Genomic DNA, 18,990 nt, shown 5'->3' with positions numbered 1-18,990 from the left:
AGTAGTCAAGTAAACATTTTACAATCTAAGGTATTATGATGAATAACTTAGTGTGTCGGAAAAAAACCTGACATCAATGGTTATGAAACGTAAGCAATTTGAAGACCTGTATGCACATATATATGTACACATTTGATATAAACTTCTATACACGAGTTTTCTTCTTCTTTACTCTTTTCGTCTAGACAAAAAGTAGCGAGGACCAGGTAAATATGGTGATGAGCAGGGACACTTTAGCGAACCACCAAACATGTTGAATGGCAAATGGGCATAAACTGAAAGTCCACTCCCAAGTCATTGAGTCTGTATTGAAGTGACCCGTAATCAAACCGGTGTTCCCATTGAATTCACCCATCATCGACTTAACTGTGATTTCCTTGACGAAAACGTCACTTTCGATATTTCTAGTGGCCTCCCAAGCAGACGAAGACCTTTTATTATAAACTGTTTCGCAGCCCTCGTGGTCATGACCTGTTAATATGATACCTGGCTTCCCATTTTCAAATATCATATTCAAAACTCGATTTGAGACGGATTCACTTAAATGATTTTGGGATCTCAAAAGCCCAGCTTTGTATGATTCTGGTGCGTGGGTATCTGGATAAAACCTAGTATCTGGTCCATCAACGCACAGACCTTCACGCTTGTAAAATGGAACGTGAGTCAACAGAACAGTACTACCGTTAAATTTACGTTCATTTAGTTGGTTCAAAAAGATCCAAGTTGCCTCGACAAATTCTGGTTGTAGAGCGGGACCTTCAAGTAAAAGGTCATTCAATACTACAATCCTCCAAGGATGTGTAGTGTTGGTTTCATATTCAATCCAATAATTATCCTTGCCGAAAAGGTCGTGGAACCTTGTCATATGTTGATAAGTCGCGTCACCTGAGTAACCTACATCATGATTACCTGTGATGTTGATGATTAAAAAGTCTTCTAAGTCCGGATTCCATGAGTGGATATTTTCATAACCAAATCCAAATGATAGTTCTGAATTTTCAGTCTCGTTTTCCTTGACGCTATTTAGAATTTCATTGAAACGGTCTCCCCATTCAGGCCAATTCGCCTTATATTGACCTTGCTCATCGAGATTTTGTTGTTTGACCTTTTCAATAGAAGTGGGGTCTCTTTTGAAGATCCTACTAATGTATCTTTTTGTTCTATTATGGAATTCCGAATCACCGATCCATTGACTGGAGAAAAGATCACCCATAACAGTCACCACCTGAGGATTCAGTCTTTGCTGCATCATATCATAGATGTGGCCAAGGTAATAGTCATTACCGTATGTATCTAATCGGGAAACATATGGAGTCTTTGGCCAGATGCCCTTTATTTGAGGGTCACCAAAGGCCAAAATATGAATATCCTTATCGTTATCAGCAAAGGCATGGTTACCACCCCATTGTTCTCGAACATCGCTGAAGTATCTCTTCACTTTGTCCGAAAGAGTCAAATCTTTCTGTAATAGGGCGTTTTTGTTAGAGCAACTCCATGAACACTGTTCTGGATGGAAAGATGGGTAAGTATAAATGTAAATATTAGCCACGATAGTAAGGAAGGTGGCAAAATATGCAAACCTCTTGACTGCACACCTTAGCATCTTGGGGTTCTTGGTACAATGCTGCTGTTGTAGTTTTTGGTTCCTTAATCGCGACCGGATAAATCGCTTGTAATGACTTTGTTTGCAATTTTTCTTCAAACTTCAGAACCCAAGTTACAATTGTAGTAAATATTTTGGAAAATGCAAACTTCCAAAAATAGCTCAATAATTTAATGTGGCCAGCAGAGAGAATTTAGCAAAACAATATTTTTTTTATCTATATGAATATTTAGAAATTAAGATATATAATTATTTTAAAGTGCGCCAAATAAGCAGAGGCATTTCGCTCTATTTGAGCAATTGCTCTATTTTCATCTGAGCCAGATGATAAACAGCGTTGATTTCCCTTTCAAGGGCACTAATAAATAGGGTGTAAATTTTAAATGCGTAGTACCTGTTGGACATGACGAAGTTGTAGAAATTCAATAAGTCCACAGTCAAAAACTGCTGCGAACCACGCATATAAATGCCGATGCATGTTACTACCAGCGCAAAATACAGGAACCTCTTGACTAGAGTAATCAAATTCATCAACAACTTGTAAAAGACATAAACTGTGAAGAAAATAAACGATAGTTGAAAGACCAAAGGGTGTGATTGGCTGAACTTGGTAATAGCAGGAATTAACCATTGGATGATGTCAATGGTAGACTTCAAGCATTGTGTGACTACGGATAGTTCGTATTGCGGTTGGGTAGCGTCCATTCTTGAGTTGTTTACTTTACCCTTTGGTGAGCATTGCAGCTACGAAATATTTTTCTGTAGCTTTTTTTTTCTTCCAGTGACTATATTTTCTTTACAAATAATATTCACAACAAAAGCCAGCAATAAACGATAATATTTGTACTATAATAGAGAATATGATATTGTATTAAGTAAATATATATATATATATATATGGACAAAAACCGGGCGCCTATTAAGCGTCGTCTTCGTCATTCATAGAGATAGCAGTCTGTGGCTTTTCTTCTTCGGTAACCTCAGGCTTTGCTGCGGGTTCTTCGGCAAATGAATTAGATAGGAATTCTTTCATTAAACCAGCAGAGGTTTCAAAATACTCGGCTTGAGCCTTGGCCAGTTCCTTTAAATCTTCGCTAAAGTTAGCGTGGGAGATAACCTCTTGCAAGCACACAGTAGCGTCTTCGGTGACTTGAGCAAACTGATCTTCCAAAGTTTCCATTTGGACTCTCAAGGAAGCTTCCTTTTCTGGCTTCTTGTTGTTAGCAAGGTTAGTTCTTGCTACGTCATATCTTAATCTCATGGAGTGGACATCCTTACGACACTTGTCGGCCTTACCGATTTCAAAAGAAAGTCTTTCCCTCAAATTCTTATTGAATTTAGTTTGAATCAAGGTGTCTTGTTGAATTCTAGCCTGAGCAATCTTAGCCTGCACATCACTGAATTGCAGGAGAGCAGCAGCCAAGGGTTGTTCCTCAGTGGGGAACATCTTGTTCAAACATTCGCTGGAGTTCAGGGCCACTTTACTGAGGGCATAGTTCAACGTCTTGGGCTCCTTAATAGGACCTGGTGCAACCAAGATGTTCTGTGCCTCAGACGCAGATGTAGCATGGGTCAATTCCGTCAGCTTGGAAGCCACGCTTCTAGAAAACTCGTTGACAGACTCGTTAATGTATTTAGGGTAATCGTACGATCCGTTTTCGTAGATGGCAGTCACTCCCAAGAAGTGGTTGTAAATCAATTTGATGGTGTCCACCTTGTCTTCCAACTCCGTGTACTCTCTTGGTAATTGGGAGATGTCCGTCACCTGGCCCAAACGCTCCTGGACCATTCTTTGGGTGGATTGCGCCAAGCTGGGCAATTCCTGGGTTTTTTCGGAAACACTTGTAGAGATTTCCTGTAGTTTCTTGCTCAACGAGCTGGCAAAGGCATTAAACGACATTGACGATTATGGTTTGTTGCTTATTTTACTGTGCCACCGCCAAATCAGACAGGTTATAGGTGAAGAAGGTTGCACTTTTCTTGTTTCCAACATCCCGATTAATCCACTGCTCGCTTCTCACGGTAATAAGGGAAAACGGTTGTCGTTATGAGGCACAGGACATTGAACGGAGGGCATTAGTGAAGAAAGACCACAACAGGAGGACGATACCAAGGTACCTTCACGATAGTATGTGGAAGATTATGCGTGCGTGGAAATATGGGGGAATGCGCTCGGTACATCACCAGCGTCCCACACACGAGCTGCTTTCGCAACTGTCGTTCGAACAGCATTACAAGATCAGGTCTAACATCGAGCTGCTAATACAGGACTACGCCAGCAAGCCAATAGCGCCCCTGAACTACGAGTATTTCCTGCAGTACAGGCCACCGCTGACCAAGAGAGAGGAGTACATGCTGACGATCAAAACGATCAACCTGCTGCTTTCATTGACGTGTAAACGGCTGAATGCCATTCAGGGACTACCGTATAATGCGGTGATCAACCCGCACATCGAGAGGACCAACTCCTTGTATTTGAAAAGCTTGCAGACGTTGCTATCGGTTGCGTACCCGTACGAGTTGCACAATCCGCCCAAGATACAGGCCAAGTTTACGGAACTGCTGGACGACCACGAGGATGCCATTGTAGTGTTGGCGAAAGGTCTTCAGGAAATCCAATCGTGTTACCCAAAGTTTCAAATTTCCCAGTTTTTGAATTTTCATTTGAAAGAGAGAATCACGATGAAGCTGCTTGTGACCCACTATTTGTCGTTGATGGCGCAGAACAACGATGACTCCAACAAAAAGATGATCGGAATCTTGCATCGGGACCTCCCTATAGCACAATTGATCAAGCACGTATCTGATTACGTCAATGACATATGCTTTGTGAAGTTCAACACTCAACGGACCCCAGTTCTTATTCACCCGTCATCACAGGACATCACATTCACCTGCATTCCGCCCATTGTGGAGTATATTATGACAGAGGTTTTCAAGAACGCTTTTGAAGCTCAGATAGCTCATGGTAAGGAACACATGCCCATAGAGATCAATCTTTTAAAGCCGGACGACGACGAGTTGTACTTAAGGATTCGGGACCATGGTGGCGGGATCACACCTGAGGTAGAGGCGCTCATGTTCGACTACTCTTATTCCACACATACCCAACAATCAACCGATTGTGAGTCTACAGATCTGCCCGGTGAGCAAATCAACAACGTCTCTGGTATGGGCTTTGGTCTACCAATGTGCAAGACGTATCTAGAACTATTTGGGGGCAAGATTGACGTTCAGAGTTTACTTGGTTGGGGTACAGACGTATATATCAAGCTTAAGGGGCCCTCTAAGGCTGTACTACTCTCCAAAAAATAAGAGGTGCTGGTTTTCCCGTAAAACAGTACCATTAAGTACTCTTTCTACCTCTTTAAATTATCTACATTTGTATATATATTCTTATTATATAAGGCGAAAAATTGAAACGAGAAAAAAAAAGTGTTGAAAGTATGCATCTAGGCTGCCTTTCAACAAGAAACTCAATAAATCAAGCAATTAAAGATGGCTGTCGATGCTCAAAAGCTTGTGGTGGTCATCCTGATCGTGGCCGTGCCTTTGCTGCTCAAGTTCATCATCGGACCGAAGACCAAGCCTGTGCTGGATCCCAAGAGAAATGACTTCCAATCATTTCCGCTGGTTGAAAAGACCATCTTAACGCATAATACTTCGACGTACAAGTTTGGCCTACCTCATGCCGACGATGTTCTCGGTTTGCCAATTGGTCAGCATATCGTGATCAAGGCCAGTATCAACGGTAAGGATATTACTAGATCGTATACGCCCACTTCGTTGGATGGGGATACTAAGGGAAGCTTTGAATTACTAGTGAAGTCTTACCCCACAGGAAACGTTTCTAAGATGATTGGAGAGCTGAAGATAGGTGACTCGATTCAGATTAAAGGCCCTCGTGGAAACTACCGTTACGAGAGAAACTGTCGTTCTCACTTGGGGATGATTGCTGGTGGTACTGGTATTGCGCCCATGTATCAGATTATGAAAGCCATTGCCATGGATCCTCATGATACCACCAAGGTCTCTCTTGTCTTTGGCAACGTCCATGAGGAGGATATTCTGTTGAAGAAGGAACTGGAAGCGTTGGTGGCCATGAAGCCTTCCCAGTTTAAAATAGTTTACTACTTAGACTCCCCAGACCGTGAAGATTGGGCTGGTGGTGTAGGATACATTACCAAGGATGTCATCAAGGAACACTTGCCCGCTGCTACAGTGGACAACGTTCAAATTTTGATCTGTGGTCCTCCTGCCATGGTTGCCTCAGTTAGAAGAAGTACCGTGGACTTGGGGTTCAGACGTTCCAAACCGCTTTCTAAGATGGAAGACCAGGTGTTTGTGTTTTAAGATGAGAAACTGTAGTAGAGTATAGTATATGTAAATTTGGAATACATAAATATATACACTATTTCCTTTAGTCACCTAAACGCATCGTTTCAATATTTCGTGCTGGACGATCTTTCTACTCGATAATACGTATAAGATCGGTATTAATAGTGACAAAGTAAGGTAATATTTGCTACAAAGGAGCATAGAACGTGGGGCAAGTTGAAAGGAATGTCGACGTCAGTCCCAGTCAAGAAAGCATTGAGTGCTCTTCTACGCGATCCAGGAAACAGCCATTGTGCCGACTGTAAGGCGCAACTACACCCACGCTGGGCTTCTTGGTCACTTGGTGTTTTCATCTGCATTAAATGTGCTGGTATACATAGATCATTGGGAACACACATTTCCAAAGTGAAATCTGTTGATCTGGATACATGGAAAGAAGAGCACTTGATGAAACTGATACAGTTCAAGAATAATTTAAGGGCTAATTCATACTATGAAGCTACTTTGGCTGATGAATTGAAACAAAGGAAAATTACTGATACGAGCAGTCTACAAAATTTCATTAAGAATAAATATGAGTATAAGAAGTGGATTGGTGACCTCTCCAGTATTGAGGGATTAAGTGATTCTACTGCATCGGTTCTGCATAAACCCTCTGTGAATCAATCTTTACCTGCTTCGAATGCAAGCTTGGATCTGAGCTCAAATTCATTACAAAAGACGCAAACACAACCACCTTCTCACTTATTAGGCACTTCAAGGAGTAATACAAGCTTATTAAACCTACAAGTTTCGTCACTTTCCAAGACTACCTCTAATGCAAGCGTAACTAGTACTGCAACAAGCATAGGTGCTGTCGCTACTAAGGCTGGCAACAGGGTCAGTGAAATCGGGCAAAGGAACGATTTAAAAAAATCTATTTTATCTTTATACTCAAAACCTTCGGCTCAGACTCAAAGCCAAAACTCATTTTTCACTTCGACGACATCTCATCCTTGTAATACTCCATCGACATTCGTGAACGCAGCAATTACTGGTAGGAATAATAATAGTGCGAATTCAAATTCCAGTTCTAATATTTCATTGGATGATAACGACTTATTTAAGAACGTTTGGAGTTGAAAAAAAAGAATAAAGAAATATAGAAAGCAACAAAAAGTACACCATCCTAGTATATTGTTTTATATAAAGAAAATGACCTTCAAATAAAAATAGAAAGTACGTATTCTTATTTTTTTCTTTTGTTTACCTAAAACGCTACTATTAGTTTTTATTTTTTCAATGGAATGGATTTCTGAAAAGGCTATGTTTCATTTCGTAGTTATCATTGACATCTGTTGTAGGCCCCGTCCTCGTTTCATTTGTTATCACATCAATTTTATAGTTTAGCGAGTCATTATTATCCCAATATTCCTTCCTAGAACGATCAACGCTCCAAGTCAAGTATTGAATACAAAACTCCAATTGTGATATATTGCTATCTTTATCATTTGGATTGTGTATATCATCAATGGAGAACTTAAAAATATCCATATTGCTCCCTGGCAAGATGCCATTAGCACTTGAAAAATAAACGCATTCTGATTCATGGAAAGTTCTCCATGCATCCCATGTGTATCTTACGATAATCTTCTTATCAAAATATATGTTTTTCACAAAGACTTTCCCAATTATAACCATGTTGTGGAAGCCAGTCAGTAGCGTAATTTCTTGCAAAAAAACGGGCCTTCCACGAGAGAGATTTAAAAATATGTTAAGTTTTAAGCTTTTACGATTCCTGTCACTCAAGATTGGGAAGTTCTTATTGTAAAGACCAACAATCCTTTTAGAGTTTCCATAAAACAAATTGGCATCTGATCTAGTGGAATTTGTTCTTGATTCTAAATAATCCTCGTCATCGTTTATTAACAAATTCTTCAACCCGTGTGCAAGGTGAGACTGATCTTTGTCCTGTTGTCTTACTAAGCGGTTAATAGCGTCGTCGCTGTCATTGTCATTTTCAATATCACTGTCATCGTCACTGAGTTTGAACTTTTTTTTTTTATTTCTACGATTATTGGAATTTGTACCAAATAGGAATACACCCTTCGGGTTTCGTAGCCATGTGTCTGTATATTCATTTTGGTTGTCTTCGGATAGCAAATCCTCTATAGGTACGCTATTAGTGTCGCCATTAAGACCACTTAGTCTTGTCAAAGGCTTGTGTTTGAAATTCAAAACATCTTGTTGAATCATTTGTTTTCCAACATCTATAGGTTTTTCGTTTTCATTGAACAGCTTTATTGGTAAAACACGATCGAAATGGACACTTTTACTTCTTTGCAACAGCCTCGTATCCACATGATCCAAATTGACGTGCTTGCCCTTAGCGCCAGTTTTGTTGAATATAGATTTGGGAGTGATGGGTAGGGACTTGGATCTTCTTTTTAATGAACTTTTCACCAGTTCTCCAGATTTCTTATAGATGGGAGGTGAAGGAATGGCATTTTCTTCGGATTCGTACTGAAAATTATCGTGTGATAGGGGAGAGATTTCGTCTTCTTCCTCCCCAAGTTTACTAACGTTTTGATGATGAGCACTGAAATCCGCTCCCGGGTTTATAAAGGGATGATGTGCATGAACTTGCTTCCCATTGAAAGACATACCCTTGTTCATGTCTGTATTTCTTTGCAACTCGTCCTGAGGTAATCTGTGCAGTTTGACATTAGAAAGTCTCCTGGGCATGTGCAAAAACTCCAGAGAGTTCAGTCTGGCAGGGTGCATGTGCATGCCCATGCCTGTAAAACTTCTTGTACTCGCATTTATGTTTCCATACTTATTATCGTGGGCGCTGTTGTTAGGAAGATTTGAAGGTTCATCCATCAGTATATTTTGTGGTTGCGTGGTGGTAGCCATACGGATAAAGCAATAATAATAGCTAGCTGTGTTATCTTGATTATTTATTATGAAGCAATCACCAAAGCCGGCACCTCAACTGTTAGGATCTTGTATATTTTATGTATATTTTATCTTTCAAGGGTTACGGAATCGAAAACCATTCTATTATGTAATCGCCTTTATATACTATGGCCGTGCGCGTTTATATAATAAAGTACTTTCGCCCTCTAAATTTATTACTGCTGTTGAGGAAACAATATTGTACATTATGGATCTTGTACGACATTTTATGCCTACGCCCTCCTCATCATCGCCGTCAACTTAATAAGCTTTATCGCTGGTCCCCCCCTGACATCCCCTTGGCGTGGGAAGGGCTCCGTGGGGGGAGCAATAGCAACTAATGGTCGAGAGTTTTACTAAGACGAAAAAGAGGAAGAAAAAGAAATTGAAGATGGAAAAGGCCAGTGACATGCTAGCTTTTCGTTTCTTTGCGTTTCTCTTTCTGATAATAAAATATATGTGGAATGCTATTATGTATTTTTCATTTATATATATATATATATATATATATATTCGAGGTACTACTACTCCGACCAAGACAATGCCGTATGTTCTAATCACTGAGATCGAATTTATACATTTTTACGCATCCGAACTCATCACCGCTGAAGCATTCCGAATCGCCAATACAAACGCAAGCGATGGGGGCAACTTTGTCGCCCAAGGATTGTGTTTGGGTGGGCTGAGTTTCCCTTTGTAGTCTTCGTCCGTTGAAGGTGTGCATACATCTCCCGCTTTGCAAGTCCCAGACCTTGATGCTTCCGTCGTGGGACCCACTTATGATTCTGAAGTTGTCAGCGGCGATGTCCCAAACACCTTCCACGTGTCCAAACTGTGTTCTTATGCATTTGCCGGTTTTGACGTCCCATAGTTTGATTGTGTTGTCCAGTCCGCAAGAGAGCAGATGGGTGGGATAAGGTATGTTTTCATCCAGAACGGTCTCTTGCTCATCGGATGGTGTGTCTGATTCACCTACACCATCGGCCATTATCGAGTCATCCTGCAAAGAGCTGCCATCAGAAGTGTTGTCGGTGGCTAAATTCTCTACATCCTTTATGGTGAGCGGTATGATCTTTTGTACTTGCCCGACATGACCCCTGAACACTTTCAGGCACGAATTGGTTCTGATATCCCACATTCGTATTGTGGTGTCGTCACTACAACTAAAACATGAAAAGCTCTTTGGATGCAATTTGACGCAATTGACCCATTCTGTGTGGCCTCTTAAAGTGTAACATGTCCTTGACTCCACGTGCCAAACTTTGACCGTTTTGTCAGCGCTGCCGGAAACGATAACCTTCTGATATGAGTCCACGCTCAGAACGCTATCCGAATGGCCTCGATACGTGGAGATACATTCACCCGTTATGTAGTTCCAAACACGGATCGTCTTATCGAGCGAGCCGGTAATCAGCTTCCTGTCGTCGAAATACAATGTCTTGACGCCGTCTGAATGGCCGCTGAGCCTTCGTATTAGCTTCCCCGTGAACAGGTCCCATATTCCTATGGTGGAGTCGTACGACCCCGTAAATAAAAGCCTGTAGTTGAACTGGAGCGTCAACACGCCATCCATGTGGCCCTTGAATTCCTGAATCCTGCAGTGGCCCTTCCTCCAATTTGACTCCACTTTGAATCGTTCCCTGTAGATGACCTTCCAAGGTCGCGTAGTTTGCGTCTGAATTTCTGTATTGCTGTTAGATCCGGCATTGCTCTGTTGTATCCGGGCACGTTTCATGTGCAAAAGAGGTAGCCCCCAGCCACAGTTGGGGCATTTCCTATCTATGTGCTGCTCGCACATGTGGTACCATACCCTGTCGTCATCGGCGAGTTTCTGCCATTTGCGGCATACCCTCGTGGCGTTGCAAAGGGACTGACAATCCAGATAGCTCAAAATCTTCAGCGACAGCTCCTGCGGCAGAATACTGATAAAATCGATCTTGATCATGTGCGTAACATGTGACGAAATATATGAAAGCTGCGGGAAGCAACTCGTCGATAGGATCCCATCCAGGATCAGCTTCCGTATTTTGTCGTTGGAATTGCTGTACTTCGAGATTATGTGGTGGATGTCTGATTGCTCCTGCAGTGGCAGTTTTGCAATGTTGGCATTGATCTCTTGCGTTCGCTTCAAATCCTGTTTGTAGCATGCTGTATGAGTTGGTGAGAACTGAATATCCGGGTTATGTCGATAGCAAAACTTGGTGAAGTTATATTCTGGCAATGGCTGTACCCTAGTGCCGCTATCGTTTGTTGCTAAATCGGGTGATGACGATGGCAACCTCGTCGCCATCGTCATCTTCTTCTTACCCGATGATCCCTGTGGCAAATCCTCGCCGCTGCCCGCAATAAGCAATCTCTTTAAAGGTGGCATCATCGCCGTGTCTGTCATTTCACTGCTGTTATTATTATCAACGTCTTCCTTGTCCTCGTCCTCGAAACTCATCATCCGTTGCGTCTGTCTCCTCATACCCTCCTCCTTTATAAATAACCAAACACACACACCCCTATACCGCTACTCAAGCCTCTTCTCTAAACTTCTTTAACTCCAGTCTTCTCTTACACACGATACAAACTGCAAGGTTGCTTTCTTCCCACGCTGATGAAAAAAATAAAATATCTCCGCGCAAACTGTGGCTTCTTGATCACGTGAAACATTATTACTACATTAAAACATCCACATTGTATAGCACACATAAACACACGCAAGCATGCCCACAAACGTATATACACACGCACGATATATGTATTTATAACACACACGCCTGTTCAATGTCATTTTTTTGGGATACAGCGTGCATGCTATGGCTTCTTAACCTTTTAGTGCGATACAATACCCTTGTGCTGCCGTGCCACACACACCCTTGCAGTTATCTTTCCTAGATCTGTCTCCATAGCCCCCTAGTTGTTATCGCAGCAGCCATTTGTTTAAACGTCGTTATCACCATCACCATTCATCATTGTCATCCACATGCTGGCCGGTGGGGCCAGCCGTAGCGGCTGGCTATGTGCTGGTAGTCATCGAGTCGGGATCCCACCGGTGTGGGTGTATATGAGGCATTTCTAGAACGGATTTTGGGTGCAGTTTATCACGTGGAACGGGATGCGGTTTTATTAGACGCAAGTTCCATGAACATCATCGCACGGTTTCGCAACAGTTGGGGACTTTACATGTACAAGATGGGTTTTCTCCTTTGCTTTTTTGTTTTGTTTTGTTGATTTGATGTTTGATAGTTATTTTTTTTTTTTTTTATTTAGTTAGCAGCAATGGAAGGGCTACACTATAGCACCGTACTAGATGAAGTTTGCTGACCATCTAACCGAGTCTGCCATCCCAGAATGGAGGGACAAGTATATCGATTATAAGGTCGGCAAGAAGAAGCTTCGCCGCTATAAGGAAAAGCTGGACGCCGAAGAGGAGCGATCCAGCTCCTACCGGAGCTGGATGCCCTCCATGTCGGTATACCAGACTGCATATCAGCAGAGAGAGCCTGGCAACAGGCGCAGCGACGGAGACTACCGCTCCGGACCTGCCTTCAAGAAAGACTACTCTGCTTTGCAGAGAGAGTTCGTCGCTGACTTCATTGAGGACTGGTTGATCTCGTTCCAGTTGAGCAAATGTAACGAGTTCTACCTTTGGCTGCTAAGGGAGTGCGACAAGAAGTTTGAGGTTTTGAAGTCGCAACTGCACTATTACTCGCTGCAAAAGAACTACGAGCGCGACAACTTGAACCGGTCTAGTTCGAATGTTGACATGTCCACAAGTCTGTATGCAGCAGGCCTTGCTGACCGTTCTGACTCCGGGGTCAATAGTATCGACAGCGATAGCCGGTCTGTTATGTACGGGTCAATGCCCTCTACCAAAGAGGCCAATAAGCCGCATCTGTCGCTGCTAGCGTATTGTCAGAAAGTACTTAAGGACAATAGGCTGTTGCCATCATGGCCCAAGCGCGGATTTTCACTGCTGCAGGATTTGAGGCAGGATGCGTCTTCGAGGGGTCGCGAGACGTTTGCCTTTGGGGCTTCTTTTCTGGATACTATGACGACGACGCAGGCCAGAAACTTGTTAAGTAACGCCATAATCGAGTACTATCTGTACTTGCAATTGGTCAAGTCGTTCCGGGATATCAACGTGACCGGGTTCCGTAAAATGGTCAAAAAGTTTGATAAAACATGTCACACAAGAGAGCTGACCACGTTCATGTCGTACGCTAGGACCCACTACATCCTTTTCAAGCATGCGGATGCCAACGTGCAGTTGGTTGCACAGCAGATGCAACAAATAACCAGCTCGCAACCGACACCCACTTCGGAGCTCTCCTCCGCCCAAAGAGACAAAGAGCCCATCACTTGGTTGGAAACGCAGATCACCGAGTGGTTTACCACCGCGTTGACTAATTCACCCAAGGACAGGAAACACAACACCCATAAGTTGAAGAAATTGACCATTCAGTACTCCATCTCCGAACAAATGGTCCATAGAAACAATAGATCGATTGTGCAGATGCTTGTTGTCGGGCTGGGCATTGGTGTGTCAATGACTTTGATCACTTACACTTTGTATTTGGCTATCAGCTCTGAGGAAACGTCATTTACGCACAAGATTTTGTTCCCACTGTGGGGTGGTTGGTATATGGTTTTGCTGATCGCGTTCCTTTTTCTTGTTAATTGTTTTATCTGGCATAGAACCGGGATTAATTATAGATTTATTATGCTGGGTGAGATTCAATCCAAGAATGGTACGCAGTTCTTCAACAATGATTTTGCCACAAGTAAAATTCCGCTCAAATTGTATTTCTTGACTTTCTTCATAGTACCTTGTGCGGTCTGTTCCATGTTAAGTTTCGCTTTGGAAAAACTTACACCCTTAGGATTCTTATACATCGGTATTGTGACTTTCCTGTTTCTATGTCCCTCTGGTCTCATCCCATATTGGGACAAAGTCGTGCACACTAGAAAATGGTTGGTGGTCACTTTTATCAGACTGGCGATGTCTGGTTTTTTTCCCGTTGAGTTTGGTGATTTCTTCTTGGGAGATATTATTTGTTCGTTGACGTATTCTATTGCGGATATCGCTATGTTCTTTTGTGTTTACTCTCATACTCCCAATAATTTATGTGGTTCTTCACATTCCAGGGCAATGGGTGCCTTATCCTGCTTACCGAGCTATTGGAGATTCATGCAATGTTTACGAAGATTTGCAGATTCTGGTGATTGGTTCCCTCATCTTTTGAACGCCGCTAAATATACCTTGGGTATAGCGTATAATGCCACACTTTGTGCTTACAGATTGTCAGACCGTTCAGAACAAAGGAGAACCCCTTTTATTGTGTGTGCCACATTGAATTCCCTCCTCACTTCTGCCTGGGATTTAGTCATGGATTGGTCCGTTGCGCACAATACCACTTCTTACAATTGGTTGCTAAGGGATGATTTGTATTTAGCTGGTAAGAAAAATTGGGAAAACGGCAGTTATTCATTCAGCAGGAAGTTAGTTTATTATTTTGCTATGATTTGGGATGTCCTCATTAGATTTGAGTGGATTGTATACGCGATTGCTCCTCAAACAATTCAGCAAAGTGCTGTGACGTCGTTTATATTGGCTACTTTGGAAGTGTTGAGAAGATTCGTTTGGATCATCTTCAGAGTTGAAAATGAACATGTTGCTAATGTTCACCTGTTCAGGGTTACTGGCGACGCACCCTTGCCCTACCCAATTGCACAAGTTGGTGATGATTCTATGGACAGCAGTGATTTAGGTTCAAAGACCTTCTCATCATTGAACGATATACCTATCACGCCTTCACATGACAACAATCCTCACAGCTTTGCTGAACCCATGCCCGCCTACCGTGGAACGTTTAGAAGAAGGTCCTCCGTATTTGAGAACATTTCGAGGTCCATTCCTTGGGCGCATGCGACTGATTTCCAGAGGCCAACTGTCAATACTGTCGATGATAGATCGCCTGAGACAGACAGTGAAAGTGAAGTGGAAAGTATTATGTGATTTGGATTGAATACGATGTTTGCTATTCTTGTCAATCTGCTAAAGATGCTTATTTGAGGAAGCACGAAGAAAAAGAAAATAAAAAGTAAAAGAAAAAAAAAATGTAACAAAATAATATTATGCATAATCTATATCTTCTTTGTAAAAATAAGAATTTATATTTTGAAATATGATAGATTTTTTTTAAAGATAATCCATTGAAATAACAAGATGAATCAAACCAATTTAATTATGGAGTGGCAAACTCTTGCACTTTTGCATAACTCGGAGGATGTAGCCTTCTATAAATTGCCTTTGCCGTCCAGACAGGGAAGACCGAGATGAGTAAAATAACTAAAAGTTCAGCATAGTACTTTACGGTAGTCATATAACCTAAATCAAAATAATCGCCAAGAAATGGGACGGATACGATGTAAAACAGTAGAGTAGCAATTTCCGTAACAAACATTGTTTTATTCCATGTGTAAATTTCTAAGGCAACCATGATTAATTCATTTACAACCAAAGCAGTGAAGCTGATGGCAACCATCCTCGTGAAATCAGAATCTAACAAACTAGTAAAGGTTTGGGAAAATAATTGGATTACAGAACCTTGGAACAACGACAATAGAACCCAAACAAAGAATGTCTTGTATGATAAGCTCTTGCCTTCAGTCAATTCTTTGTACAGTTCTGGGTATATTTTTGTCAATGATTCTTCAATATCGTGATCAAGAGTTAATGAAAAGACTGGGGCCATTGTATAACAGGTGGCATAACCGACCATTAACCAACCTTGATAAAGGGCAATAGGCTCAAACAATGAACAAATAGAATATACTGCCTGGCAAATTGCAATGATCAAACCTCTATGCATAACAAATTGAGCCAATTTAGCAGATCTTTTGTAGGAATTTCTACCGTGCCACAATAGTAATTCGGTAAGATGACAAAATTGCGTTATAGAAAAATCAGCAGCTAAGGAAGCTTGTTTACCCTCTTTTCCTACAATCCCAACTCCAACATCTGCACATTGGATCATACTAACGTCATTACCTCCGTCACCAATACAACATACCCTTTTGCCTGTCATTTTACGAATTACCAAAGCAACATCTGCTTTTTGTTGAGGTGTACAACGGCAAGCAATAACAGTAGGCAAGTGGACCACGACATCAAAAAATTCCTGTTCGTAATGTTTCAAAAACATTCCCAACGATTCACCATCTATTAAAAGACAAGCATTTCTATTAATTTTTAGGTACTCCAGCTGATTGAATGCACCTTCCGGTCTGGTGACTTTGGTTATGGTATGAACGTACTGGCCACGAGATATTAATTTTGCACTTATGGAAACGCAACGAGCGGTTTCAACTTTATCACCAGTCAACATCCAAATTTTAATACCAGCATTTCTCAGTAACTCGATAGAGGACTTCACATCCTTTTGTAACTTGTCTTCTACACCTGTTAAACCTAACAACTCAAGATCATGTTCTAAGTACTTGGTGATAACTTGACTCATTTGTTGATCACGATTTAGCATTGACAAAGAGGCATCCTTGTACTCTTTTTGGAATTGTTCATAAATTTTCTTGTTTAATTTTCTACGACCAATAACCAAAGTACGTAAACCTTCACGAGCCATGTTTCCTGTTTCTTCCTCTAGCCAATCATTATTTTCCACAATTTTTGCCATCACTGTATCGGCGCCCTTTTGCATAAACCAATATTCATCCAGTTGCTCATCGCGAACAATGATACCCATACGCTTGGAATCAGAATTGAATGGAAACACTTGTAAAACTTCATAATTTAAAGTTTTCCCAGAATGTTCATGTAATAAAGAAATTGAATGACGATCTCTTTTGAAAAGGGACAAGCCAACCGATTCGGTAAATTTAACGATAGCGATTTCATCAGGTGATGCTGCTTGATATGTCAGTTCATCATCTTCAAAAGTGGGAGTAACGTTATGACAAATTGCTAGAGTCAAAATCATATCACGTACACGTGAAGACATATCCTTTCTTGTTGTTGATAGAGCAACTTTGGAATTGTTCAATGAATCATTTTTAGAGTCTACCAGAGATTGCACATAGTCGGAGACAATGTCTAATGTTTCTGAAGTGTACGATACTGTACCCAAGTGTATTTTCTTCAACTGCATATCATTCTGAGTAAGCGTCCCAGTTTTATCGCTTAGAAGGTATTCAATACGGCCTAGATCTTCTGGAATTGTGCTTGTTCTAACAATCGTTTCAGGAATAGTTTCATCGTGCTCGATTTGATGTGCATAAACACTTTTGGCTAAATCTAAATTAACTCTTAAAGAGACAGGAATGATGGTAGAAAACAAAATCAGATATCTCAAAATGTCAATGTACCAGTCGTCATTGTGGAAACCGGCAAATGCAACTAAAAGAATTGACAAGGCAAAAACGCATGCACAAAGAATCTTGGAAATGCTATTGATCTCTAGCTCTAGCAAGCCAGTTTTAACCTTAGCTGTGGTTGTATTCATGGCTTGCCTAGTATCTCTACCAGTGTAGACAACACAAGCAATACAAAATCCACTGGAAGCTAGAACAGTGTTCGCCCAAAGAGTATTATCTACAGATAAAGGGCTTGAAGTAGAGTCCTTGTAAGTAACTTTACCCAAAAATTTGTGAATAGATTTCTCAGGGGCTGAGGCTGTTATACTAATCCTATTAATTAAGTCAGTCTCAGATAGATTTTGGGTCAAGGGACAGGCAACACGCAATTTCCAGTCAGTCTCACCATCTAGCTGATCTGTTTTTATAAATGACTCTCCAGATGGTTCACTTGATTGCAAAAGAACCAAATCAGCAGGAATACGATCACCTTTATGAACTTTTATGAGATCTCCAACTTTCAAGTCTTTGCTTGGAATGGAACGGTTTCTCGTTATTACATGATACAATTCGTTGTTTGATTCTCTATCACGTCTCCTTCTCTGAATATCATCTATAGCCTCCTTTGCCATGGTTACTGTCAGCACAAATGCTAAAGGTACGATATACGACGATAAATACCCTATTCTTAGTGCAGGAACGGCCTGTGATAATGCGACAACTAAAAAGTATAAATTGTAAAAGAATTTGAACTGTTCATACAATAAAGTTGGCACAAAGGTCACGGCATTATATTTGGCATTAGATAGTTCGTTTGACGCATATCTATTCCTGTCGTACACAGGGGTCGTATCTGGATGTATTTCTCTTTCTATATGTTGATCGCTGAGTTCAATGGATGATCCAAACTTGGACCAGCTTTTTGTGTTAGATACCTTTAAAAATGAGAGGGCTTTTGAAAAAATATTGTTTGAAGATGATGGTGACGATGAAGCAATATTAGTAAATTTGTAATTGTCATCCTGCGAGAGGTGATTATCATACATCAAAGGATGGGTATCTGTGTTTGAAGACTTACGATGTGAATCCGAAGAATGGTTAGAAAAATTATCTAAGTCATCTACTGTTCTCATTTCAAAACTTTCCCTATCTCCAACAGTGTTATGCTTACTAAGTGGTTCTGGGTTATTATTGATTTGTAAACTGTCTAAGGCAGCGTCAAATGAATCGTCGAGATGTAAGTCAAAAGAATCTACACTGTTTGCGTGCTGATTATTATTGGAGTTGAATATATTCTGCTTATGTGACTTAAATGAAGGAGGGTTAGGCATTTGTCTCTAAAGTTTTCCGTGCACGCTGATACCCTTTTCTTTTTCAGATTAACCTTACGTCACACAAGTGTTCTAATTGTTACTTTTCTCAATCGTTTAACGGTATATTGTTATTAATGAGCGGGTTGTTGAGTACTGTATAAGTTTCAAAAATCCAGGTGAAATCCTTTGTTATGTAGATCACGCTTCTAATAACAGCAAATTCAGGTAAAACAATGGCCTTGAATTTTAGATGAAAATGAGTTATTGCCTAGTTTTGGTGCTCGTTTTAAGCAATGAATATGTCCAAAAATTTCAAGATGTCTAACCTTTTGGTTAGCAGCGATAGGTCTTAGCCACTGTGCCAGTATTTACTCTTTCAAACTGCCTCAAAAAAGTATGGGTCTAACTTCGTTTCTAGTGACACGTAAACGAGCCTTTGCA

At 41.0% G+C, this 18,990-nt stretch overlaps 10 protein-coding genes across 10 annotated transcripts; 4 read left to right on the top strand and 6 right to left on the bottom strand.

Moving 5' to 3' along the window:
• Positions 1–181: 181 nt before the first annotated feature.
• Positions 182–1,603, bottom strand: TED1 (Ted1p; the record flags this gene model as incomplete). Its single annotated transcript, XM_033911114.1, has 1 exon — positions 182–1,603. The coding sequence occupies one exon, from the start codon at positions 1,601–1,603 to the stop codon at positions 182–184; it is 1,422 nt and encodes a 473-aa protein (XP_033767005.1).
• Positions 1,604–1,891: 288 nt separating this feature from the next.
• Positions 1,892–2,308, bottom strand: APQ12 (Apq12p; the record flags this gene model as incomplete). The annotated part of the gene is made up of 1 exon (XM_033911113.1): positions 1,892–2,308. One exon carries the CDS (start codon positions 2,306–2,308, stop codon positions 1,892–1,894), a length of 417 nt encoding a protein of 138 aa, XP_033767004.1.
• A 214-nt stretch (positions 2,309–2,522) lies between these two features.
• Positions 2,523–3,503, bottom strand: GVP36 (Gvp36p; the record flags this gene model as incomplete). The annotated part of the gene is made up of 1 exon (XM_033911112.1): positions 2,523–3,503. One exon carries the CDS (start codon positions 3,501–3,503, stop codon positions 2,523–2,525), a length of 981 nt encoding a protein of 326 aa, XP_033767003.1.
• A 230-nt stretch (positions 3,504–3,733) lies between these two features.
• On the top strand, positions 3,734–4,918 carry PKP1 (protein kinase PKP1; the record flags this gene model as incomplete). Its single annotated transcript, XM_033911111.1, has 1 exon — positions 3,734–4,918. One exon carries the CDS (start codon positions 3,734–3,736, stop codon positions 4,916–4,918), a length of 1,185 nt encoding a protein of 394 aa, XP_033767002.1.
• Positions 4,919–5,101: 183 nt separating this feature from the next.
• CBR1 (cytochrome-b5 reductase) lies at positions 5,102–5,956 on the top strand (the record flags this gene model as incomplete). The annotated part of the gene is made up of 1 exon (XM_033911110.1): positions 5,102–5,956. One exon carries the CDS (start codon positions 5,102–5,104, stop codon positions 5,954–5,956), a length of 855 nt encoding a protein of 284 aa, XP_033767001.1.
• A 210-nt stretch (positions 5,957–6,166) lies between these two features.
• AGE2 (GTPase-activating protein AGE2) lies at positions 6,167–7,063 on the top strand (the record flags this gene model as incomplete). The annotated part of the gene is made up of 1 exon (XM_033911109.1): positions 6,167–7,063. The coding sequence occupies one exon, from the start codon at positions 6,167–6,169 to the stop codon at positions 7,061–7,063; it is 897 nt and encodes a 298-aa protein (XP_033767000.1).
• Positions 7,064–7,219: 156 nt separating this feature from the next.
• Positions 7,220–8,836, bottom strand: PIG2 (putative protein phosphatase regulator PIG2; the record flags this gene model as incomplete). The annotated part of the gene is made up of 1 exon (XM_033911108.1): positions 7,220–8,836. One exon carries the CDS (start codon positions 8,834–8,836, stop codon positions 7,220–7,222), a length of 1,617 nt encoding a protein of 538 aa, XP_033766999.1.
• Positions 8,837–9,431: 595 nt separating this feature from the next.
• On the bottom strand, positions 9,432–11,345 carry MET30 (ubiquitin-binding SDF ubiquitin ligase complex subunit MET30; the record flags this gene model as incomplete). Its single annotated transcript, XM_033911107.1, has 1 exon — positions 9,432–11,345. The coding sequence occupies one exon, from the start codon at positions 11,343–11,345 to the stop codon at positions 9,432–9,434; it is 1,914 nt and encodes a 637-aa protein (XP_033766998.1).
• Positions 11,346–12,173: 828 nt separating this feature from the next.
• On the top strand, positions 12,174–14,882 carry SYG1 (Syg1p; the record flags this gene model as incomplete). The annotated part of the gene is made up of 1 exon (XM_033911106.1): positions 12,174–14,882. One exon carries the CDS (start codon positions 12,174–12,176, stop codon positions 14,880–14,882), a length of 2,709 nt encoding a protein of 902 aa, XP_033766997.1.
• A 229-nt stretch (positions 14,883–15,111) lies between these two features.
• On the bottom strand, positions 15,112–18,567 carry NEO1 (aminophospholipid-translocating P4-type ATPase NEO1; the record flags this gene model as incomplete). The annotated part of the gene is made up of 1 exon (XM_033911105.1): positions 15,112–18,567. The coding sequence occupies one exon, from the start codon at positions 18,565–18,567 to the stop codon at positions 15,112–15,114; it is 3,456 nt and encodes a 1,151-aa protein (XP_033766996.1).
• Between the last annotated feature and the right edge of the window lie 423 nt (positions 18,568–18,990).

This window comes from Saccharomyces paradoxus, chromosome IX (assembly GCF_002079055.1).
Source record: "Saccharomyces paradoxus chromosome IX, complete sequence".
Lineage (NCBI taxonomy): Eukaryota > Fungi > Ascomycota > Saccharomycetes > Saccharomycetales > Saccharomycetaceae > Saccharomyces > Saccharomyces paradoxus.
This window is presented reverse-complemented; position numbering and strand designations above follow the sequence as displayed.